Source organism: Phalangium opilio, unplaced genomic scaffold, assembly GCF_054372755.1.
Source record: "Phalangium opilio isolate 3A_F unplaced genomic scaffold, DU_Popi_V2 ptg000017l_1, whole genome shotgun sequence".
Taxonomy (NCBI): Eukaryota; Metazoa; Arthropoda; class Arachnida; order Opiliones; family Phalangiidae; genus Phalangium; species Phalangium opilio.
The window spans coordinates 1,365,673-1,384,789 of record NW_028324151.1 but is presented as its reverse complement, the minus strand read 5'-3'; the positions used below and the strand labels follow the sequence as shown (position 1 = coordinate 1,384,789).

General features: G+C 41.3%; 1 protein-coding gene across 5 annotated transcripts in view; it reads right to left on the bottom strand.

Annotated features, from left to right (window-relative positions):
* Positions 1 to 1,323: 1,323 nt before the first annotated feature.
* Positions 1,324 to 19,117, bottom strand: part of osa (trithorax group protein osa) — a 41,446-nt gene continuing 23,652 nt past the window's right edge. The window contains exons 4-18 of one of the 5 annotated variants that reach the window (XM_089866040.1): positions 15,833 to 16,352; positions 13,858 to 13,944; positions 13,281 to 13,409; positions 12,631 to 12,923; positions 12,285 to 12,531; positions 11,716 to 12,203; positions 11,404 to 11,592; positions 10,548 to 10,752; positions 9,714 to 10,479; positions 9,284 to 9,632; positions 8,965 to 9,184; positions 7,809 to 7,916; positions 6,663 to 6,910; positions 6,247 to 6,557; positions 1,324 to 5,120 (exon numbers count right to left, since the gene is read on the bottom strand). In XM_089866040.1, the coding sequence (XP_089722166.1) occupies positions 2,873 to 5,120; positions 6,247 to 6,557; positions 6,663 to 6,910; positions 7,809 to 7,916; positions 8,965 to 9,184; positions 9,284 to 9,632; positions 9,714 to 10,479; positions 10,548 to 10,752; positions 11,404 to 11,592; positions 11,716 to 12,203; positions 12,285 to 12,531; positions 12,631 to 12,923; positions 13,281 to 13,409; positions 13,858 to 13,944; positions 15,833 to 16,352 (6,408 nt within the window). In that variant the 3' untranslated portion in view covers positions 1,324 to 2,872. Of the gene's footprint in view, positions 5,121 to 6,246; positions 6,558 to 6,662; positions 6,911 to 7,808; positions 7,917 to 8,964; positions 9,185 to 9,283; positions 9,633 to 9,713; positions 10,480 to 10,547; positions 10,753 to 11,403; positions 11,593 to 11,715; positions 12,204 to 12,284; positions 12,924 to 13,280; positions 13,410 to 13,857; positions 13,945 to 15,832; positions 16,353 to 19,117 lie in introns of all 5 variants that reach the window. The other 4 variants (XM_089866042.1, XM_089866038.1, XM_089866039.1 and 1 more) reach the window with 4 other exon arrangements.

The following is a 19,117-nucleotide window of genomic DNA, read 5'->3' as shown; positions in this document are numbered from 1 at the left end:
GAAAGCAGAAGAGCACTACAGCAGTCCGGCGGAATGGCAGTCGGGACTCGTTAAAAATTAGTGGGACTCTTAAACCCAAAATTATTTAAATAATATTATTCATACTCAGAATATCTCGACTAACTCGCTAAATAAAGAAAAATAAATTTCCACGATTATTATGAAGTAGTCATACGAAACGTAACCTGTATAGTCTAGAAAACGAAATACCATCCGCCATTTTGGTTATGGATTGAGTTTGTGACGTCACCGACTGAATGTGGGGCGAAGATGGGTTTATGATTGTATTGATTTCATCAGGATGTTTGATATAAGATCCATCAAATCAATCTGAAATATATGATCTGTAGGCAGATAATTACACCCTCCAATCAGAATTTGACGAAAAAAAAGGCCTAAATGTATCGCGTACAAACACAAACATCTATTGTCACTGAAATATCATTTACTTTTCACGAATAATTAAAACCTAAAGACCCTAATTAAAAAATGATAATTCCGCTTAGGTATATTAAATAAAGTTGAAACTATATTCATTTTTCCTGGTAGTGGTAATTTATTATGTACATTTATTTCTTTTTTTTTGTCAGACATATACATAGTATAAAGCTTCATCACGCGCATTATTATATCAAAGAATTGACAATATGGTAATTAACGTCTGGACTGGAAAACCCTAGACATGGAATTTAAACTTCTACGCATTTTCGCTACTGTAAAAGAACCTAGGTTTTTAATTTACTTTCAATGATTGGAGAGAGAAAAAAAAAAACGGGCGAGTTTTTTGTTAAAAAAAAATCGTCAAAAAACTGTCGTATTCTACAATAAAATTTATTAATTATTTTGTTTTATAATAATAATAAAACAAACTCGATTCGAAAGAATATCCTGTCAATTTGGTGGTTTAATTTTCATTAATATTAAATTAAATGAAAATATTCCCGGGGGTGGGGGGAGGAGGAAGGAAGAAGGAAGAAGGTAACGGAATTTTAAATTTAGGGTTTTAAAAAAAATTAAAAATAAAAATAAAAAGTAAACTCATTTCAGTGAACAATAGTAATAGTCTCTTTCTTTTTTAATTATTTGTAAGTCAAATTTGTTTAAAACTGTATGTTTGTTTGTTTGTTTGTTTTGAAAAAGTGACCTTGTACAACCCAATAATTTTATCACCCGCTATTACTCAACAGCGGCCCTTGAGGAGGTTTCACGCTATTTTGTTTAGTTTTTCTTATGAAAAATTCTGATTTGAGGTTTTTTTGTTGTTCAATCGTTACGCACCCCTGTTTAATTAGTTAATTAATTAATTAAATAATAAACCATGTGAAACGTTGCAAGCACCCACTTTTTAATTATAGTACATCAGAGGCTATAAAAACGAATAATCAACGGAGTTTTCTTTTCTTTTTTCTTCTTTTTAAAATTACGGGCAACTGGATCATTGTTTTTTCTTTTTATAATTTTTTTTAATCATTTTTTTAATGTTTTTACTTTAAATTGGTATATTATTTAAGGGGGTTGGGGATGGGGGAGGGGGGGGGGGTGCCGGCTAACAAAATAAATTCCCTACACAAATATCTACATCATTTCACTGTTGTTGTGTCGGTTGTTTGGTAAATCACTTTTGTTTTTCATTTATTTTTCCCTTAAATTTTCATCTCAATTGAAATCCACGATTTTGTTTTTGTTGTTTTTTTGTTTTTTTTGGCAAACGAAACCATTTATGGTGTGCGGCCGCGGCCATGGCGTTCCACCATCTTTAAAAAAAAAGTAAAAAAAAAAAAAAAAAAAAAAATGGTTTCCGCCATCCATATTTGTTTTTAACCGTAAAATGATAATACCAAAAATTATAGATCCGTTTGGTTATACTTTTTGTTTATCGTTTTTCCGAGAGAGTTTTGTTTGTTTGTTTGTTTGTTAAAAGTACATAAATTGTTTTCTCTTTATTTATATTTATTTTAGAGTGCCGGGGATGAAACGTAAAACAGTTTTTATCAATTTGTTTTTGTTTTTTTTGGAAGTGATATAACGGAGTAATTTATCAATCTTTGTTTGTTTGTTTTTTAGTTCATTGTCAATTTTGTTTTTGTTTTTTTTTTGAACATTCACTCTAAAACGAACGAACGAAAACATCCTTTTTTTTTTTAATTATCAGGCATACATTTCCATTTTTATTTTTTTAATATACAATCATACAGTTTTACAGGAGCCGTAGACGAAATTTATTTAATAACTAACCAGGAACTGGTAACTCTATATATAACAATGTCAAGAAGCGTATATTACACCCCTTTACGTTTTTTTTTGTTTTTAAAGGGGGGGGTCTCTCAACTTCTTTTAAAAACAATACTACCACTGTCGATAGATAACCACCAGTAGTTTTTCTTTTCGGAAATAAGTCTTGTTTTGTTTCTTTTTTGGGAAAAATAAATACAACTAATTAAAAACTCATTTAGCTCCTCATGACGAAACTCTCTAGTTCTTCCTCGCGTTGCAGCCGATTTTGTTTTTACTTATTTTTTTATATTTTTTTTGACAAACCACATTGTTTAAACCTCCAAATATTTCTTAAACAACACATTTAAAGTGAGGTAGGCTTTAGTTACATAGCCGTGAAAAACTACATTGCACTTTCACAGGGAGGAAGGAATTGGGGGGAGTCAACCACTCCGACCGAGAGAGTGACTACGCGCCAACCACGATTTGTTTCCCAACCCCTAACCCTGCAGTTATGCTATTCTTTTTTTCTTTTTCCCCCGGATACTCGGGTCAAAAGTATCGGACTCTTCTTCTGGTTTAACGCGAGATTTTAAAGGTTGATTTTCTCTAAAACATTTTTTTTTTTCAAATAAAAAAAAAAACAACCCATCGGATACTACGTCATTCCATCCGTTAACGCGGTGGCTGTTGTTGTTGTTGTTGACGTCGTAACTGTTGGATTTGTCGTTGATTCCGTGGCGGCGGTGTTAGAAGATGAGGAGGAGGAGGAGGAGGAGGAGGAGGCAACTTTAGTTTTAAAGTCCGGAACCTTCTTTGAGCACTCGTATAGAACGTCAGCCACGAGAGACGCGACGCCTTGGTCGAGAATCTGAGACATGACGAGCGTCAAAAGTCTCTGCTGATGTTGTAGAAATAAGGCCCGATTATCGGGGACAGACGCGAGACACCTCAAGGTGGCGGCGGCTCTTCTAACCATATCTAGAGTCGTTCCCATAAGTTCGGGGTTTTCTCTTAAAGCGTTAATACCTTGAGAGTTGGCTACTTGAAGGGCACTCTGTTCGGCTTGCTCGACGAACGTAATTAGCTGCGATATGCAAGATCCTTGCAGGGCGATGGCTCGAGCCACTCCGCTGTCGGCTTGAGCCAGATTTGATAAAAGCACGACGGAAAATTCCCGCGTGACTTGATCCTCGTTTTTGCTGAGCGAACGGCTTAAAAACGCGAAGAGCCGCTCCATTCTCTGCCACGGAGGAGTAGCTAAGAGTAAGTCTACGTTGCAGTCCATCGTTGAAAGCTTGCAGAGGGCTTCTAAAGAGAGCCGCTGCGGCGATAGGACGGAGTAGGTTGGCAGATTCGGTAACGGATCTTGGGCGTACGAAGAGGGACAGACGGCCCAGTGTAAGAGACCGTCTAATATGGGTAAGCTGATCTCTTCGAGGTACGGCGTCAAGTCCAAATGCCCCGAGATATTAGCCAGGGTAACCAAAGTATTTTCCCTGAGATGGTGCAGTAAGTCCCACCACCACTCCTTTTCCGCTAATAAACTACTGCAAGAGTCCGCGCTCTGATTCGGAGTCGCGTTTTCACCATTAGCACCCGAATTGGAATTGTCCGCGTTGTCGCGAGCGTCCGGCGCTACCGCTTCCTCCTTCTCGTAATGGTGTTGAGGCGTCTTTTTCACGCCGTGAGAGTGATGAAGTAATAATACCCGACCCATTATCAAAAGAAAACCGGCGTGTTTCGCCATCTCGCTATCGTTACCCGGCACGAAAGAAAAATTCCTGAGCAAGGTCGAGAGCGAAATGCATCTTCTAGCCAGAGAGTCTTGAGCCGGAGTTAAAGTACACAGCGACGGCTCGTCCCGATTGTAGCATTCATCCTCGAGATCGTCCATGTTAACTCTTTTACCGTCACTCGATGGAAACGGCCTCTTTCTAGGGTACAGCGTTTCTTTTTCCGAAACGCTTTTTTCTCGCTCTGCACTCTCGACCATTTCGGTATCAACACCACCACCACCACTCTCTTTCCGCGACTTTTCCATGTCTTTGATTGGGCTTTCCTCTTTGCCATTTTGTAAAGAACTTTCCTCGACACTTTCCTCCGCGACCTCTTTCTTCACTATCACATTAGTTTCCTTCTCGGAGTTGACGCCTCCCGTTTCTAATGTTTTTGGTTTGTCATCTTTGTCTCGCGAGGAAATTTCTTTAAGCTCTTTCAAATTCAGCCCGTCTATCGAAATGGCGTTTCTCTTCGAGTTCAAAACGTTCAAGAGTTTTTTGGGTACGACGACGGTCGAGGTGTTGACGCGTTCTTTACTCCCGTCTCTCTCTTCTTTCTTAGCGCAATCGCGGAGTCTCTTACTATCTTTGTCTTCGTTTCGCGCACCACCATTCGCGCCACCGTCGTTGACCTCTCGTGGGTCGTTAAGTTCCGCGGCGGAGTTTTCCTTATTGACGTTGTCCATCACTCGGGCAAACTTTGTTAATTTATAAGTATTTTCAAAATGCGTTTGAATGAAGGAAGAGGTATCGCCGCCGCCCAACATCCAATGGTCCGCGCCGCTGGTAAACCCTTCGCTACAATCCCATTTTTTATCGGGGTCAATTAGAAATAACGTTTCAGCTGTCCTACACCGCACAACTTTCTTACACCTAGTTTTAAAAGAGTAGTTCTCGGTATTTAAAAAGACCGTCTTATCACACGGATCAATGCTGGCGATCGAACCCAAACTGTCCCGCTGAGAACTCTTCTCAGCGTCGCGTTCGGTTTGGAACCAAGGCCATGTTTGTTGTTCTTTATTTTTCAGATCTGAGGTTTCGCTAGAAGAATCTTGGTTTTTCAATTTTTGTAGTTCGTACCCTATTTCCACATCCTCCGTTAATCCAAATATAACGTTCAAGCACCTTCGCGGAAAAAGAACGAAACAAAAACCTCGTCTTTAACATTCCAAAGTACAAAAACCTCATCTTTAACATCCGAAGGCCCAAAACCTCATCTTTAACATCCGAAGGCCCAAAAACTAGTCTTTAACATCCGAAGGCCCAAAAACTAGTCTTTAACATCCGAAGGCCCAAAAACTAGTCTTTAACATCCGAAGGCCCAAAAACTAGTCTTTAACATCCGAAGGCCCAAAAACTCGTCTTTAACATCCGAAGGCCCAAAAACTCGTCTTTAACATCCGAAGGCCCAAAAACTCGTCTTTAACATCCGAAGGCCCAAAAACTCGTCTTTAACATCCGAAGGCCCAAAAACTAGTCTTTAACATCCGAAGGCCCAAAAACTCGTCTTTAACATCCGAAGGCCCAAAAACTCGTCTTTAACATCCGAAGGCCCAAAAACTCGTCTTTAACATCCGAAGGCCCAAAAACTCGTCTTTAACATCCGAAGGCCCAAAAACTCGTCTTTAACATCCGAAGGCCCAAAAACTCGTCTTTAACATCCGAAGGCCCAAAAACTCGTCTTTAACATCCGAAGGCCCAAAAACTCGTCTTTAACATCCGAAGGCCCAAAAACTCGTCTTTAACATCCGAAGGCCCAAAAACTCGTCTTTAACATCCGAAGGCCCAAAAACTAGTCTTTAACATCCGAAGGCCCAAAAACTCGTCTTTAACATCCGAAGGCCCAAAAACTAGTCTTTAACATCCGAAGGCCCAAAAACTCGTCTTTAACATCCGAAGGCCCAAAAACTCGTCTTTAACATCCCGAAGGCCCAAAAACTCGTCTTTAACATCCGAAGGCCCAAAAACTCGTCTTTAACATCCCGAAGGCCCAAAAACTCGTCTTTAACATCCCGAAGGCCCAAAAACTAGTCTTTAACATCCCGAAGGCCCAAAAACTAGTCTTTAACCTCCCGAAGGCCCAAAAACTAGTCTTTAACATCCCGAAGGCCCAAAAACTAGTCTTTAACATCCCGAAGGCCCAAAAACTAGTCTTTAACATCCGAAGGCCCAAAAACTAACTCTTTCCCACGTTCCCGTCCATAGTAATTTCACCCTCGTTCAAAATCCGGTACAATTGCCAAACGCTTACCTTCTGTAATGATCCAGAACGGCTTCTAATAATCCGGGAAGGTGACTAAGACCAAAGTACAAGATGGTATTGTCATCGTACAATAGCACCGATAGAACGTCGAGTGCCCACGTGCTTTCGGCCAAAAGTCCGGACTTGATGGCCATCATTAAACGCCAAGCTTCGACTGGACTTACATCCTTGGCTTGTAACTTGCGCTTTTTAACCAAAACGGGTCGTACACCTTCGACCGTATCGGGAGGAAAAACTAATTCCTTCTTTTGAGGTGGAACTGGATAAGGTTGAGAGGACTGCGACATTCCAGGATGAGTCTAATTCATAGAAACATAGAAAACCTTGGTTCAACCCCCGGTTCATAGAGCGCGCGAATGAAACTAACAACAACTCGGGTCAAAGTGGCAACACGTCTTATTCACCTTATTGGGTTGCGCGTACAGGCTTCTATCTCTATTATAAGGTGGCATCTTGACGCCTCTGGCTTGACCGGCGGCCGAGTTCATAGCGTACGAGTCGGGATTAGTCATATACCGTCCTTGCCACGGGCCGGTTGTCGCAGTTTGCCCTTCACTAGCGCGCGACGAGTCCCAGGACTCCCGCATTCCGGGAGCGTACTGGCTTTGGTTTGTGGATGAATAAGGTCGACACTGGTTTTCACGAGTCCACGCTAATAATTATAAAAGAAAACAAAACCCGATACCCAAATTTAGAACACATCTTCGAACCAATAAATTAACACCATTATGATGAATCAATTATAACAAAACATTAAATACACTCGAATATCCGAAAGTTTAGACAAATATTTAAAATGCAATTTCTCCGTTCAAACATTTTGAGAAAAATCAGTTAACTTAATCTTAAAACCAAAAAATATTAATTAAATCAGGACTAATTACGTAATATTCACCGTAAAAATGATAATTAAAAGATATAGTTATTTAATTACGAGTATTATACTACATTAGCACTTTGTTAATACGAAAGGGAGAAAAATTTCAATAAAAAAGTAAAAATACGAAATACAAAATAAGCTTAAAAGTAAATGAAAATGCAAAATGAAACAAAAGTCTGGATTAAAATTAAATCAAATCAAATCAAATCAATCTTGAAGAAGGAAGATGTTTTTATTAAAAGATCATGCTTATAAAAAAAACTAGCCATGCAAGTCGCAATTCACTAAATAAATACGCAATCAATCAAAAGTGTTGGAAGTAAATTAAGTAGATTAACTAATTAATTAATTAATTAACGTAAATTAACTAAATAATTCCAAATCTATGCTCTTACTCACTCACAGACTTTTGTTTTGCAAACTCAACGCCTGTATTATAATAAAATTGAGTGGATAAACAATCATTAACTAACGCTTAAAGTTAATTACAATTAATTAAACGCAAAAAATATAACTATCCCCAAATTATCCACTTAACGTAAGCTCAGCACTAAAAATAATATTATAAAAGAAACTATTAAAAGTAGTAAGCTTTTGAAAAATAACAAAGGCATTGAGTTTTTGTTCGTCCAATGATCAATGGGTAAAAGCAAAAACAAAAATTATTTACTTTGGTTTAATATATTCCTTAAAAAACGCTCACCAGGTTGGCCCGGGCCAGCTGTAGGCGGTGGCATACCCATATGGGTGGCTCGATAGGGAGGATACTGATTTCGATCTGAAACGACATTACTATCTTATTAACACTACTTCGTCAAAACCAAACAAACGAGGACCCGAGGGCTCCTAATAGTAGCCACATCGTGCCTGCCCTACTTAACAGGCGTACGTAAATTTTTTACGTGAATAGCCCGTAATCCTTACTTCAATAAATTTATTTTATGTTATAATTGTAATATCGCGATCGACACAACGAGAAATTTTGAGTGAGTAGCCCCTCGACGCGCTACCCTTAACATTGCTAAAATGACTGCCCGTAAGACCATTCTAAAAACAACAATGCTAAAATGATTACGCACAAGTAACCCTTAATAGAAGAACAGAAAGTTTTAGTGATTACCCCCTCGATGATCGAGTTAACTATAACAGTGCTAAAATGATTACGTACTTAACTCTCAATTAATACACGTACAGAATGTTTTAGTGATTACCCCCTCGATGATCGAGTTAACTATAACAGTGCTAAAATGATTACGTACTTAACTCTCAATTAATACACGTACAGAATGTTTTAGTGATTACCCCCTCGATGATCGAGTTAACTATAACAGTGCTAAAATGATTACGTATTGTGCTAAAATGATTACGTAGTTTAAGGTCGATTAATACACGTACAGAAAGTTTTAGTTTATGACATAGACTTATGCCGACGCGTAATTTTCGCATCTTATAAGTTTCTAACATCAACTTTTGTACAGAAGCATTTGAAAGAGAAAGAATTCGGTAAAACACCCAATAATTGTAATATCCCAAGACCATTCTAAATAGAACGCTGAACGTCAGTAAATACTTGCTTTTGCTTTCAAAACTTCCCTCGAATTCTTTGTATGTTGAAATAGGGGAGCGGTATTGAAAGCGTGAAACTCTTATTGTCGACGGGTGAGAGGAATTTTTAAGGGAGAGTATATGCCTTAACCTAACTATCATCATTCCCTTCCTTTAAGTAGACGAAGGAAAAATATCAACTTGACCACAATTCTCTCCCTTTCACTATCCCTTCAATGGCGATCGAAAAATTTTATCGGCGCGACCTAAGAGAAACTTACCAGGATAACCCGTCGTATTGGGTTGCTGTCCGTATCCAGCCACTGGAGGATACTGTTCAGCCGGGCCCATCTGAGACTTCATGAAATCCGGGTGACGTTTCGGGGCTCCGGGAAACATGTCTCTAGGGAAGGCTTCGCGGGGCGGAGCACCAGGTGGAGCGACTTTATTAGGGGGCACTGTGGCTTGACCATACATCGACTGTTGATTAGGAGGGTAACCCTGAAACGAGGTAAGACAAAACGCGACCCAACTTTAGACCACCGCGGGGGAAGAGACTAATTGTTGTCAAAAAAAGAATTAGCCGAGACTGGAACCAACCTGATAACCTTCTGGAACTCGGTTGTAACTATCAGTGGGAGGGACTGGAGGAGGATACGGTGACTGTCCCGGAGGTTGTTGAGGAGTAGCCGGGTAAGTGGGTTGTGCCATAGGACCAGTCCTACTTGGAGGATACGCGTTGGCGGGAGGTTGAGGCGCCACCGTTGGTGGGGGTGGTGGAACGGCGGCAATGGCCGTTTCCCTACCGGTAGAACCCGAACTCATAGTTTGACCACCAGGGCCATACCTCGACTGAGGATACATTTGATGATCGGGTTGGGAAGATGGTATCATTGTATTTGGTTGAGACGGTGGTCGAATCATACCAGCCCCTTGTGTAGAATCATATCTAAATAATGAAATATATCATCAAGTTAAAACGCGCCAATGAACCCTACCTAACTCGCTTTAAAGCCTTTGAGCCTCTTACCTTTCCCTGTCGTACTGAGACTGATAAGGATAAGGTGTAGTGTTTGGAAGGCCACCGATTGTTCGATTAGGCGGATAACTTCCGGGTGGAAGTCCGTAAGGGTCTGGCACCGCGTTTCTAGCACCGTAACCAGGCGCTTCCGAAGATGGTGGTGGTGGTGGAGGGGGTGCGGCGCTAGGATGATGAGGATACTGTTCCCCGCTGTTACCGTACACTTGCTCGGGAGGCGGCGGATGACCGCTAACCGGAGCATTCGCGACACTACCGACGTTTGTATTGGAGCTAAAACCAAACGAACCGCCACTCATGCTGGACTGCGTACTACTGTACGAAGGCATCATCGCGCTTCCAGCCGGAGTTTGTCCGTAACCCGCGTATCCGTCGGGTGTCGCGTGCCTTTGGTACTGCGACGTTTGGATATCTTCGGAATAAGGGTCAGTCATGTGCATGTTTTCTGGTCCAGAACTGGACGTAGGAACAGTGGGCGGTACGTTGTTAGAGGGGCTCATGTGGTTAGGTACGACACCGGGTCCGTGAAGGTGAGACGAGGGTGGTGGGGGCGGAGGTGGCGGTCCTTGCGGATGATGAGACGCCGGAGGACCTTGTTGATAAGGAGGCATGTGAGGTCCCACTGACGGAGGCGGATACTCGGAGTTCATCATCTGATGGTGACCGGGAGGACCGGGGCCATACCCCCCGGGGTAGGCGCTCGGTGGATATCCATCCAATGATTGGTTTGACGGTGGAGGAAATGGATCGGGACAAACTGAAAAGTGATTAGAACTTAAACCCTTCCGTTCCCACCCGCGTAATTGAACTTCAAATTCATTATACCAGGTTGATTTTTGGCTCCCTTTTTTCTCGAAGACGTTTCAACTTGTTGAATGATAGGATTGGGATCGATGCCTCCTCTATCAAATTTGCACTCGAATGGCAATAAATGTTTAATGTATTGTTTCCTTAACGTGTAAGCCGCGCTCGAAGAGGCTCCGATACCCAATAACCCGGCTACGTCTTTCCAATGTTTAGCTTTGGTCACCTATCAAAACCAAAGGTCATTCTTAAAAAAATGTTACCTACTTTTTGTCAATTCGAAGGCGGAAAATAAAAAGGAAATAAACTTGCCCCGGGCCTCTGAGGTGGCAAGGTAAAAAAAAAAAAAAAAAGGTTTAATTACTTTGGGGCAGACAAAAATTAATTAACTAAATGTACTAATTAAATTATCGAAACTAATTTGTTGTTTTAGAAAAAAAAAACATTCCATTCTGAGATTCATGCAACGTAAAATTTTAGCTAGCCACACTACTAACACTTCAACCACCAAATTTCCCATAAACTTTAGCTCGCCAACACCTTTATCGTAAACCCTCTAATAATTAAACCATTTCTAATAGTGACTAGTCCCTTAACTTAAATCGCCGGTAATTGCGACGTTACACAGTTAGTTGAAACGAACCACCACTACCACCAACCACCCTGACACGTAATTACTTTGCACAAAGGGATTTTATTTAGCTTGCCACCTGGGCCGAACTAAGACTAACGCGAATAGCACCCAGGGATAGTTAATTCGCGCTCCCTAAAGAAGTAAGTAATGACAGAAATGTTCCATATAACCCTATGGCCATGCTTTTAGTAGTAGGGTTATGTGAAATGGTAACGAAAATAATCAAACGAAACAAAAACTGACCTCGACAAATCCTCCTTTTTCTTTGACGGCCATGTACAGCCTGTAGAGATCCAGCGGTTGTTTGCTTATCGTTGGACACTGAGATATGGGTGTCCCTCTTTCCTCGCTATACATTATAAGCTTATCGAGAAAATTTCGTCGGTCAGGGTCCTCTGACATATCGTAAAGCTTAAGCAATCCATCGGGTCGCTGAAACATTCAGATTTAACAATTAAGTTAAAAGTATGCCTTCTTTAGATCAAATGACGGTGGTAGCTTAGGGTCCTCAACATCGCGTTGTTACGTATACAGTTACAAATGGAAGATAAATACCTTGATAGGATGATGATCGTAACCTTGATTATTCACCACGGGACTGGATGGCGTTCTTGGCCAACTAGGACTGGAAACATTTTCAAATTCCTCGTGAAAGGATGACATGGAAGCTGCGCCTGGTGACGGCAATGTGTTAGGAGTTGGAGGATGGGACAGCGACGTTTTACTATTGGGTTTCGGCGTCTCCGATCTGTCATCCGGTAGAGAAGACGTCGCGGAGGCGTTGGACGCTTGACTAGCTTCATCCAATATTGGCGGAGGCAGAGACTGTAGGTTTCCGCCGGGCATTCTGCCGCCGCCGCCGCCACCTTGAGGGCCGAGGCCGCCAACCATAGACTGCGGCGGACCCCCGCCTCCCATGCCGGGATGCTGTTGCGATTGAGACTGCATATCTACCATGTTCGACATAGATGGACTAGAGACCATCATGGATACCGCTGGAACAGGACTACTTATGCTTTGCGTGACTGATGTGGAAGTGTTACCTTCAAGGTGCGTAAGATCAGAGGCCGGCACGCGCATTTTGTTCACGAGAGTACGTAAGGCGCAAAGAAGGGAGGACTTACCACTGTTGTCCATGGACGATATCGAATTTTCCACGTTAGAAGAGCTTCCGACCGAATGAGAGGATGATGGCGCGCTAACGGATGGAGGAGCGCCGGAAATTCCATCGGGTTGGCACGGCATGTTAGGAGAAGAACCCGACGGATGAGGAAGGAGGTTGCCCATCGGATGAGGAGCGCCGGAACCCGGACCCTGTTGAGAGTTGGGAACCTGAGGATGCATGGAGTTATAGCTTCCTCCGTACATCTTCTGTTGCAGTTGATGGCGAATATACATTGGAGATGACCTCAATGTAGCCGAACTAGCCGCCGCAATTACGGCCGCTTGAGCCGCGGCTTGCGCACCAACCTGTGAGTTAAGACCTCCTGGACTTTTGGGATACTGGCTGGGCGGTGGCATCATATTGTTCATCCCGTATCCGACACTCGGTCCGCTCGTATTGTTATACTGAGAATTATGATAGCCGCCAAAGTTTTGCGACGTCGGTGGCGTATTAGCGGCGTTGCTCGACATTCTCACGCCCATCATCGACGAAGAATAACCGCCGCCTCCGCCTCCTCCGTGACCAGCCGGCGAACCGAAATTGTTAGGCCCTTGACCGTACCCTTGCATCATCATAGAGTTTTGGTTACGGTAATTACCTAAGTAAAAACCAAAGACCATGTTTCCTATAACGCTATACTCAATTTTACACGATGGTAATGTTAAACCACAAAAACCAAGAAATACATTTCAACTGGTAATGCCTGTAAAAGGTTCTGACGTTCTTAACATATATTACTTTGGTTTCGAAGTCACCAAAAGGACATTTTATATCAATCGCGTATTGAATACGATATCATGCCATGGCTGTAACTGGTTTAATTAACTAAGTGACGCGTCTAAGTTTTTTAATTTATTCAAAACATTGGCCTAACAGCAAAATAAAAAACATTCTAAGGAGCAAAAAAATGAATAACACTTCGACTTAAAACAATAGGCAACGGATGTTAAGTCACCTTGCGTATAATGACTGCCTTGTTGAGGGTAGGAGTTGAGTTGGACACCAGCGGCGGCGCTTCCCATCATACCTTGGCTCATTTTGTTACCGTACATAGGAGGAGCCATTTGAGTATTACTGTATCCAGCTAATGAAAACACGGCAAAAGCAATATAATCACCACTTCATTCTTGTCTACTCTGATCACCAAATCATTATCACCAAATCACAAACATTAACGGAAATTAGGAAAAAAAAAACACCCGCAGAAGTTAGTCAATCCAAGTATTTAGAAGTAAAGTACGTTTTATTAGAAGACCATATTCGGAAGTACTTAAGAAAGGTTATTTATTTTACAGAAGTTACGAAACAATATCACCAAAAAAAATTAAAGGTCTATTCAAGGTCAATTATTACGGCTACTCAAGCAATTTCATTCAATGTTAACACTAATAGAAAGTCGGAAAAATTAATAATTAATTTTTGTGGTTTAAGCAAGACCAGTCAATAAATGAAATACGATAGATAAAAAGAACGAAAAGTGAAGAAGAAAGAAAGAATGAATGAATGAATGAAGGAAAAAGAACAAGACTTACTCGCTGTTTGGCTCATGGTGTTTGGTGCAATACTGTCAGATTGGCTGGAGGAGGGCCGTGGAGGCATGGGAATGTTTTGCTGTTGGCCTACAAATACGCAGCAAGAAAACAAAAAAGAATTCAGTGGAAAAGTAAGCGTATGACGTTTGAACCACTACAACTCCTTAACACAGTGACATACAATTTCAAATATCATATAATGCCACGCTCAAAATAAATTAAAAAATTAATTTAGGATAATTGTAAAAACAATGCACTCTTTTAAAGGTAATTTGGTTAAACCCTACTTATTACTATATTATCTCATGATAAAAAACACCCCTAATAATAGTCAAGAAGTCAAAACTTCAAAGTTCATTCATAATATAAACAACTTTGAATGTTATTTGATTTAAGGGGGGAAATAAAAAAAATGTTGGCATGCAACCAAGGCGAGGCGACGCTCCAAACACCGGGATGACATAATAGTTAAAGCATACTGTAGGACCTCAACAAGTGTTTCTCCCATCTCCCCTTTCCCCCCTCCCCTGAAGTCTCCAAAATACTCTTCCATCCTTTCATCCCCGGCATCTCTTCCATCTACCCCCCCCCCAACCCATCTCATCTCCTCCTGTCGATTGGTGTTGGTGCTACTTCACAAGTGATGCGGACTGTTTTTCCCCGTTTCTTTCTCCTATCAACTTCCCTGCTGGCAACATAAGTTAATAAAGTTCTCATATAAGTTCCCGACCTATATACCTTTCGAGTCGCGTCTCTTACAGTTAAGACCTTTTCAGACGATACAACATTTTGATGAGTCAACTTGAGTTGAACAGAAGTTGAATCACCAAATTAAAAATTGATCACCGACTCAACTTTTTGACCCATATAGTTGCGTCAAAATTTGTATCGTCTGAACAGGCCTTAAGTTAGCTTAGATGGCTCCACTTTCCAGGTTCTTGGTGAGCCAAGAGATTGCGTAACGGTTCAGTTTGAACCACTTGGTTCACAGAGAACTGGACAATGCACTAATTGTGTTATAGCTAAGAGGGGGGGGTGTGAAATTCCTCTACTACTTAACAAAAGCCTAATCAGTTTCAAATGAGAAGCAACGACTCTGACCCCGATATAGCTTTTTGACCCCGAACGAACCACTGCGAGAGACTCTAAATTTTAATTGGAAAACACCACGTATCGTAACGTGTCTCCGATTGGCTCAAGAGAGAGAGAGAGAGAGAGAGAGAGAGAACCGTTTATCAGGGCTAACATTGAAAGATAAGAACTTGGGTAAGATTTGTTTTTACTTATGATGATGGTAGATTCCTTTTCGGTGGTCGTTTTTATCAGTTGCGCGACGCGTGCATATAGGTTTTTGGAGCGAGAAGGAGGAGGGGAGAGGCCCGTAGTATTCCGAAAGGATACGCCTGTATTGTACTTATTTACAAGGTCAATGTCGAGCTCACTTGAGTGCATCAATAAATCCCGTCAGCTGTTAGCGAGGGAATGACGTATAGCCTCCGCGCCGGCAAGGACGCCTACCTAATATATACCGAACTAAGGGGGGGGGCAACCCTGGGAGGGGGGTAGGAGAGGAAGAGATGGGATATAGAGAACCATCCTTTTCTATAGATAGATCTCTACATAATCCTCGCTCAAATCTAGATTGTTCTGCTCCACAGCTTCTTCCATCCCATGTAACTCTCATGGATGGGGATGAACGAAAGAGTTGCGAATAAACATTAACCCAAGGATTACGTAAGCTTCTCTTGGTACGAAATCTACTTTTTCTACCAGAAATGGCAAACAATATCAAATTTTCTACCAGTAATACCACTTAGAACTACGGTGTTTCCGAAATTACTCAACATTCCGACTACCTTCCCAGGTAAACCTTTTTTAAAACAGTGTAGGCACAAAGACACATTGTTGAAAACCAACCAAGATTGCACCAAATGTATCCACTCACACACCATAACAGAAAATTGAGTAGACTTACCAATGGCCGGTGACATGGAACGTGAACCCGTGGACGAGCCCGATGGTGAGGGAACGGGTCTTAATGGCGACACCCCTTGTTGCAAATTACCACCACCACCAGCGCCGCCACTTCCGCCGTTGTTATTATTGTTGTTACTGTTCCCGTTTCCGGAAGTATTGGCGGAATTTCCGTTGCCCGGTTGCTGTTGCTGAGACTGAGCGTTGGAACTTTGTTGAGATTGAGACCCGGAATTGCCCCCTTGAGGCTGCTGCTGTTGTTGTTGCGAAGAACCCGACTGTTGTTGCTGCTGCTGACCACTTCCGGGACCACCACTACCACCACCGGGTCCACTTCCGCCTTGAGATCCCGGACCTTGTTGCTGGGGTCCCCCCGAGGCTGAAGGCGGTGTTCCCGAGGTTCTACTTCCGGGTGTCGAACTCCTCCCACCGGGTCCACCACCCGACTGACCACCACCTTGACCGCTATTACTATTGGAGTCGGAAGAATGTTCCTCGAGATTCGAAGATGAATTTTCACGCTGTATAATTAGAAGTAAAGAAATATAAATTGTTAATTAATTCCATCAATAAAAAGAGTAATTAAAATACTACACACGCGCGTACATCTTCCCCGAAAGATTTATTATTATTTTTCATAAAAATTTAAAGTCTAGCGCGGGAAAATACCAAACCAAGGCTGAAATTGTATTTTATTTGACTAATCAAAAGTTTGCTGCTATCTATTGTCGTTTTAACAAACAATGTTTCAGCCTAAGTAATATATCAATGATAAGTTCTGTTCTACTACTCCTAGCTATAGTTCTGATAATTTCCGATTAACTTTAATATTTGAACTTGGTTCCGAATTGGAGCGATCCCACCACAATTGCGAGCAACCGATATAGATACCATCCATAGATCGAGGGGAAAAAAATATTCCACATTTTGCAAAGTTCTAGAAGACTTATCTTTTGAAAGAGAAAGTGGTGCTTTTTACAAACTAGGTTCTTTTGAAGTGTTGATACGGCCGCTCGTATCGAAGGAATTCAACCCAACCAACTTGATTTACTATCTCTTAAATATAAACCCTTACTCGTGAAACTGACTCGAAAATACTGAACATAGAATAAAAACCCCTAGAAAATTTCCCGACTTTTAATAAAATTCCCAGACATATTTTGACACATTTTTAAAATCCCTAAAGTATTCTTTACTAAAATAAGGTTAATTCATATTTGGACACATAATATAAGATAATAAAAGTGACGTCACGGCAGGCGCAACAGTAAGTAAACGCGATGATGATCTTTACATAGATGGGTTGGTTGTTCAGACACAATAGTAGCTAGCGTAAAGGTTGAAGATTAGTACGATCCATCACGAAGTTAATAGTGGTTGTATATTCCCCACTCCTACCATCCCCTTCTTATCTACGGCCATCCCCATTCAATAAAAGCATCAAAGGCGAAATGAACTTCCTGAGAGCGAAAGTGTGTGTCTAGGGGGTGAAATGGGAGAACGCTTAAAGGGATACTTAAAGAACCACATTGTTCTTGATGGGACCTAAAAAATACCCACGATTTATTTGATACAATTGGGCTAATCTATTCGAACCACCGCCATTTTTAAAGATGGCGACCGATTCAAACGAAACTTTACATACACCCCCAATAGATTATAGTGAACAAGCGTACAAATTTTAATCAAAATCGGTTGGAAATTAGCGGCGCAGTTTTCAATTATAGGTTCGAGTCAATAAGAAAAAATAATTAGTACACTGTTGATCAAGCCGCCATTTTTAAACATGGTCGTCGATTCCCACCATACTTTACATACACAAACATTAAGGTATAGTAAACGAGTGTACGAAATTTCATCAAAATCCGTTGACATTTTAGGTCAGTTATAGGTCAAGGAAAAAAAATAAAAAAAACAACTAGTGAAATTTAGAATCATTCGTGTTTCCCTTTAATAAGAAGACACGTGCTCGGTGTAATCACGATCATTCTTCAATCGTTTTGGCAGACATCAACACGTGGTTTGGATATAAAAAGAATTTACATTGGGGGGGGGGGGGGGAGAATGTAGGGGAATTGTTACGTACTCTCCTGAGGCGTAAACAAGGCAGGGAACAGGGGGAGGGGAGGGGGTTGCGCTCTATTCGGATGGAATGACGTATCACAAAAGGGAGTAAGTCGAGATATCACTGCTACATTACATTACGAAGCTTGGAGAAAATAAATTAGGGAAATTCCGAAATTCATTCTCGTAGTATACTCTTATCAAAACGGGGAACCCAGCCAAAAATTTAAGTTACATATATTTTTGGATGAACTATGTTCATTTTTATGTATCATAAAAAATAATAAAAAACCGCTACTGAACTTTGAAAATGAAATTAAGGAACTTGGTATTAATTCAACTGGACACGCGTTTGGTCAGTAGAGACCAAGTACGCCAGTTGCCGAGTTACCTTTTGACCTTTAGAAAAGTCTATTTGAGGAATACGAGGATTATTTAGATACTAAACAACAAAATAATTCTGGAAAGTCAAGAAGACTTAGTAGCAAATATAAGATTTAATAGGTATTATGACCACTGGCCACTCTGTAGCTCCGCATCGCTTTAGGACTGTAAATTGAACCCACCAATAGAAACTAAGTATATAACATTAATTTCCTGAGGTTTTTTCGCCGGATTTCAATGTACTTGACGACCAGATATTCCAGGTTACTCTAAAATTTCATTCTGATCTCATTAGGCAAAAGTTCACTCTCCACATTTAATTGTTCCAAGAGCGAAACAGAGAGAAAGGAGAGAGAGAGAGAGAGAGAGGGAGCGTGAGTTTTGTCATTAAGCGAATTAGAGTTTAGTAGGACCAGTCAGGCACTGGGGTTAATAGCTTTTCTCCTTCTTCAATGTCGATGGTAAAGAGAGAAGAAAAAGGAGGGGGTGGATGGGGGGAGGAAACACAATCGGTGTTGGTTGGTTTCTGAGCTAGCGCGGGAAAACGGATTTCTGTTGACATTATTCCGATTTATTATCCACGGCGGGGGTTAAGAGGTAGGTCCGTCCGTCCGCTCCGGGAGGAGAGTAGGTAGTACGACGATGACATAAGCAAGTAACTGTTCGAAAAGGAAAAGTGGGAGTGGCACCCTAAAGGTAAGAGTGTACGTACGTACGCGCGCACAACACACAATCAGCTGTTTCTGTCTGGCCATTTTCTCTCTTTTCAACTCTACTAGTCAACAGCTGACCGAGAGAAAGTTACTACGTAACAACGGTACAACGCGCTGGTGTGTGT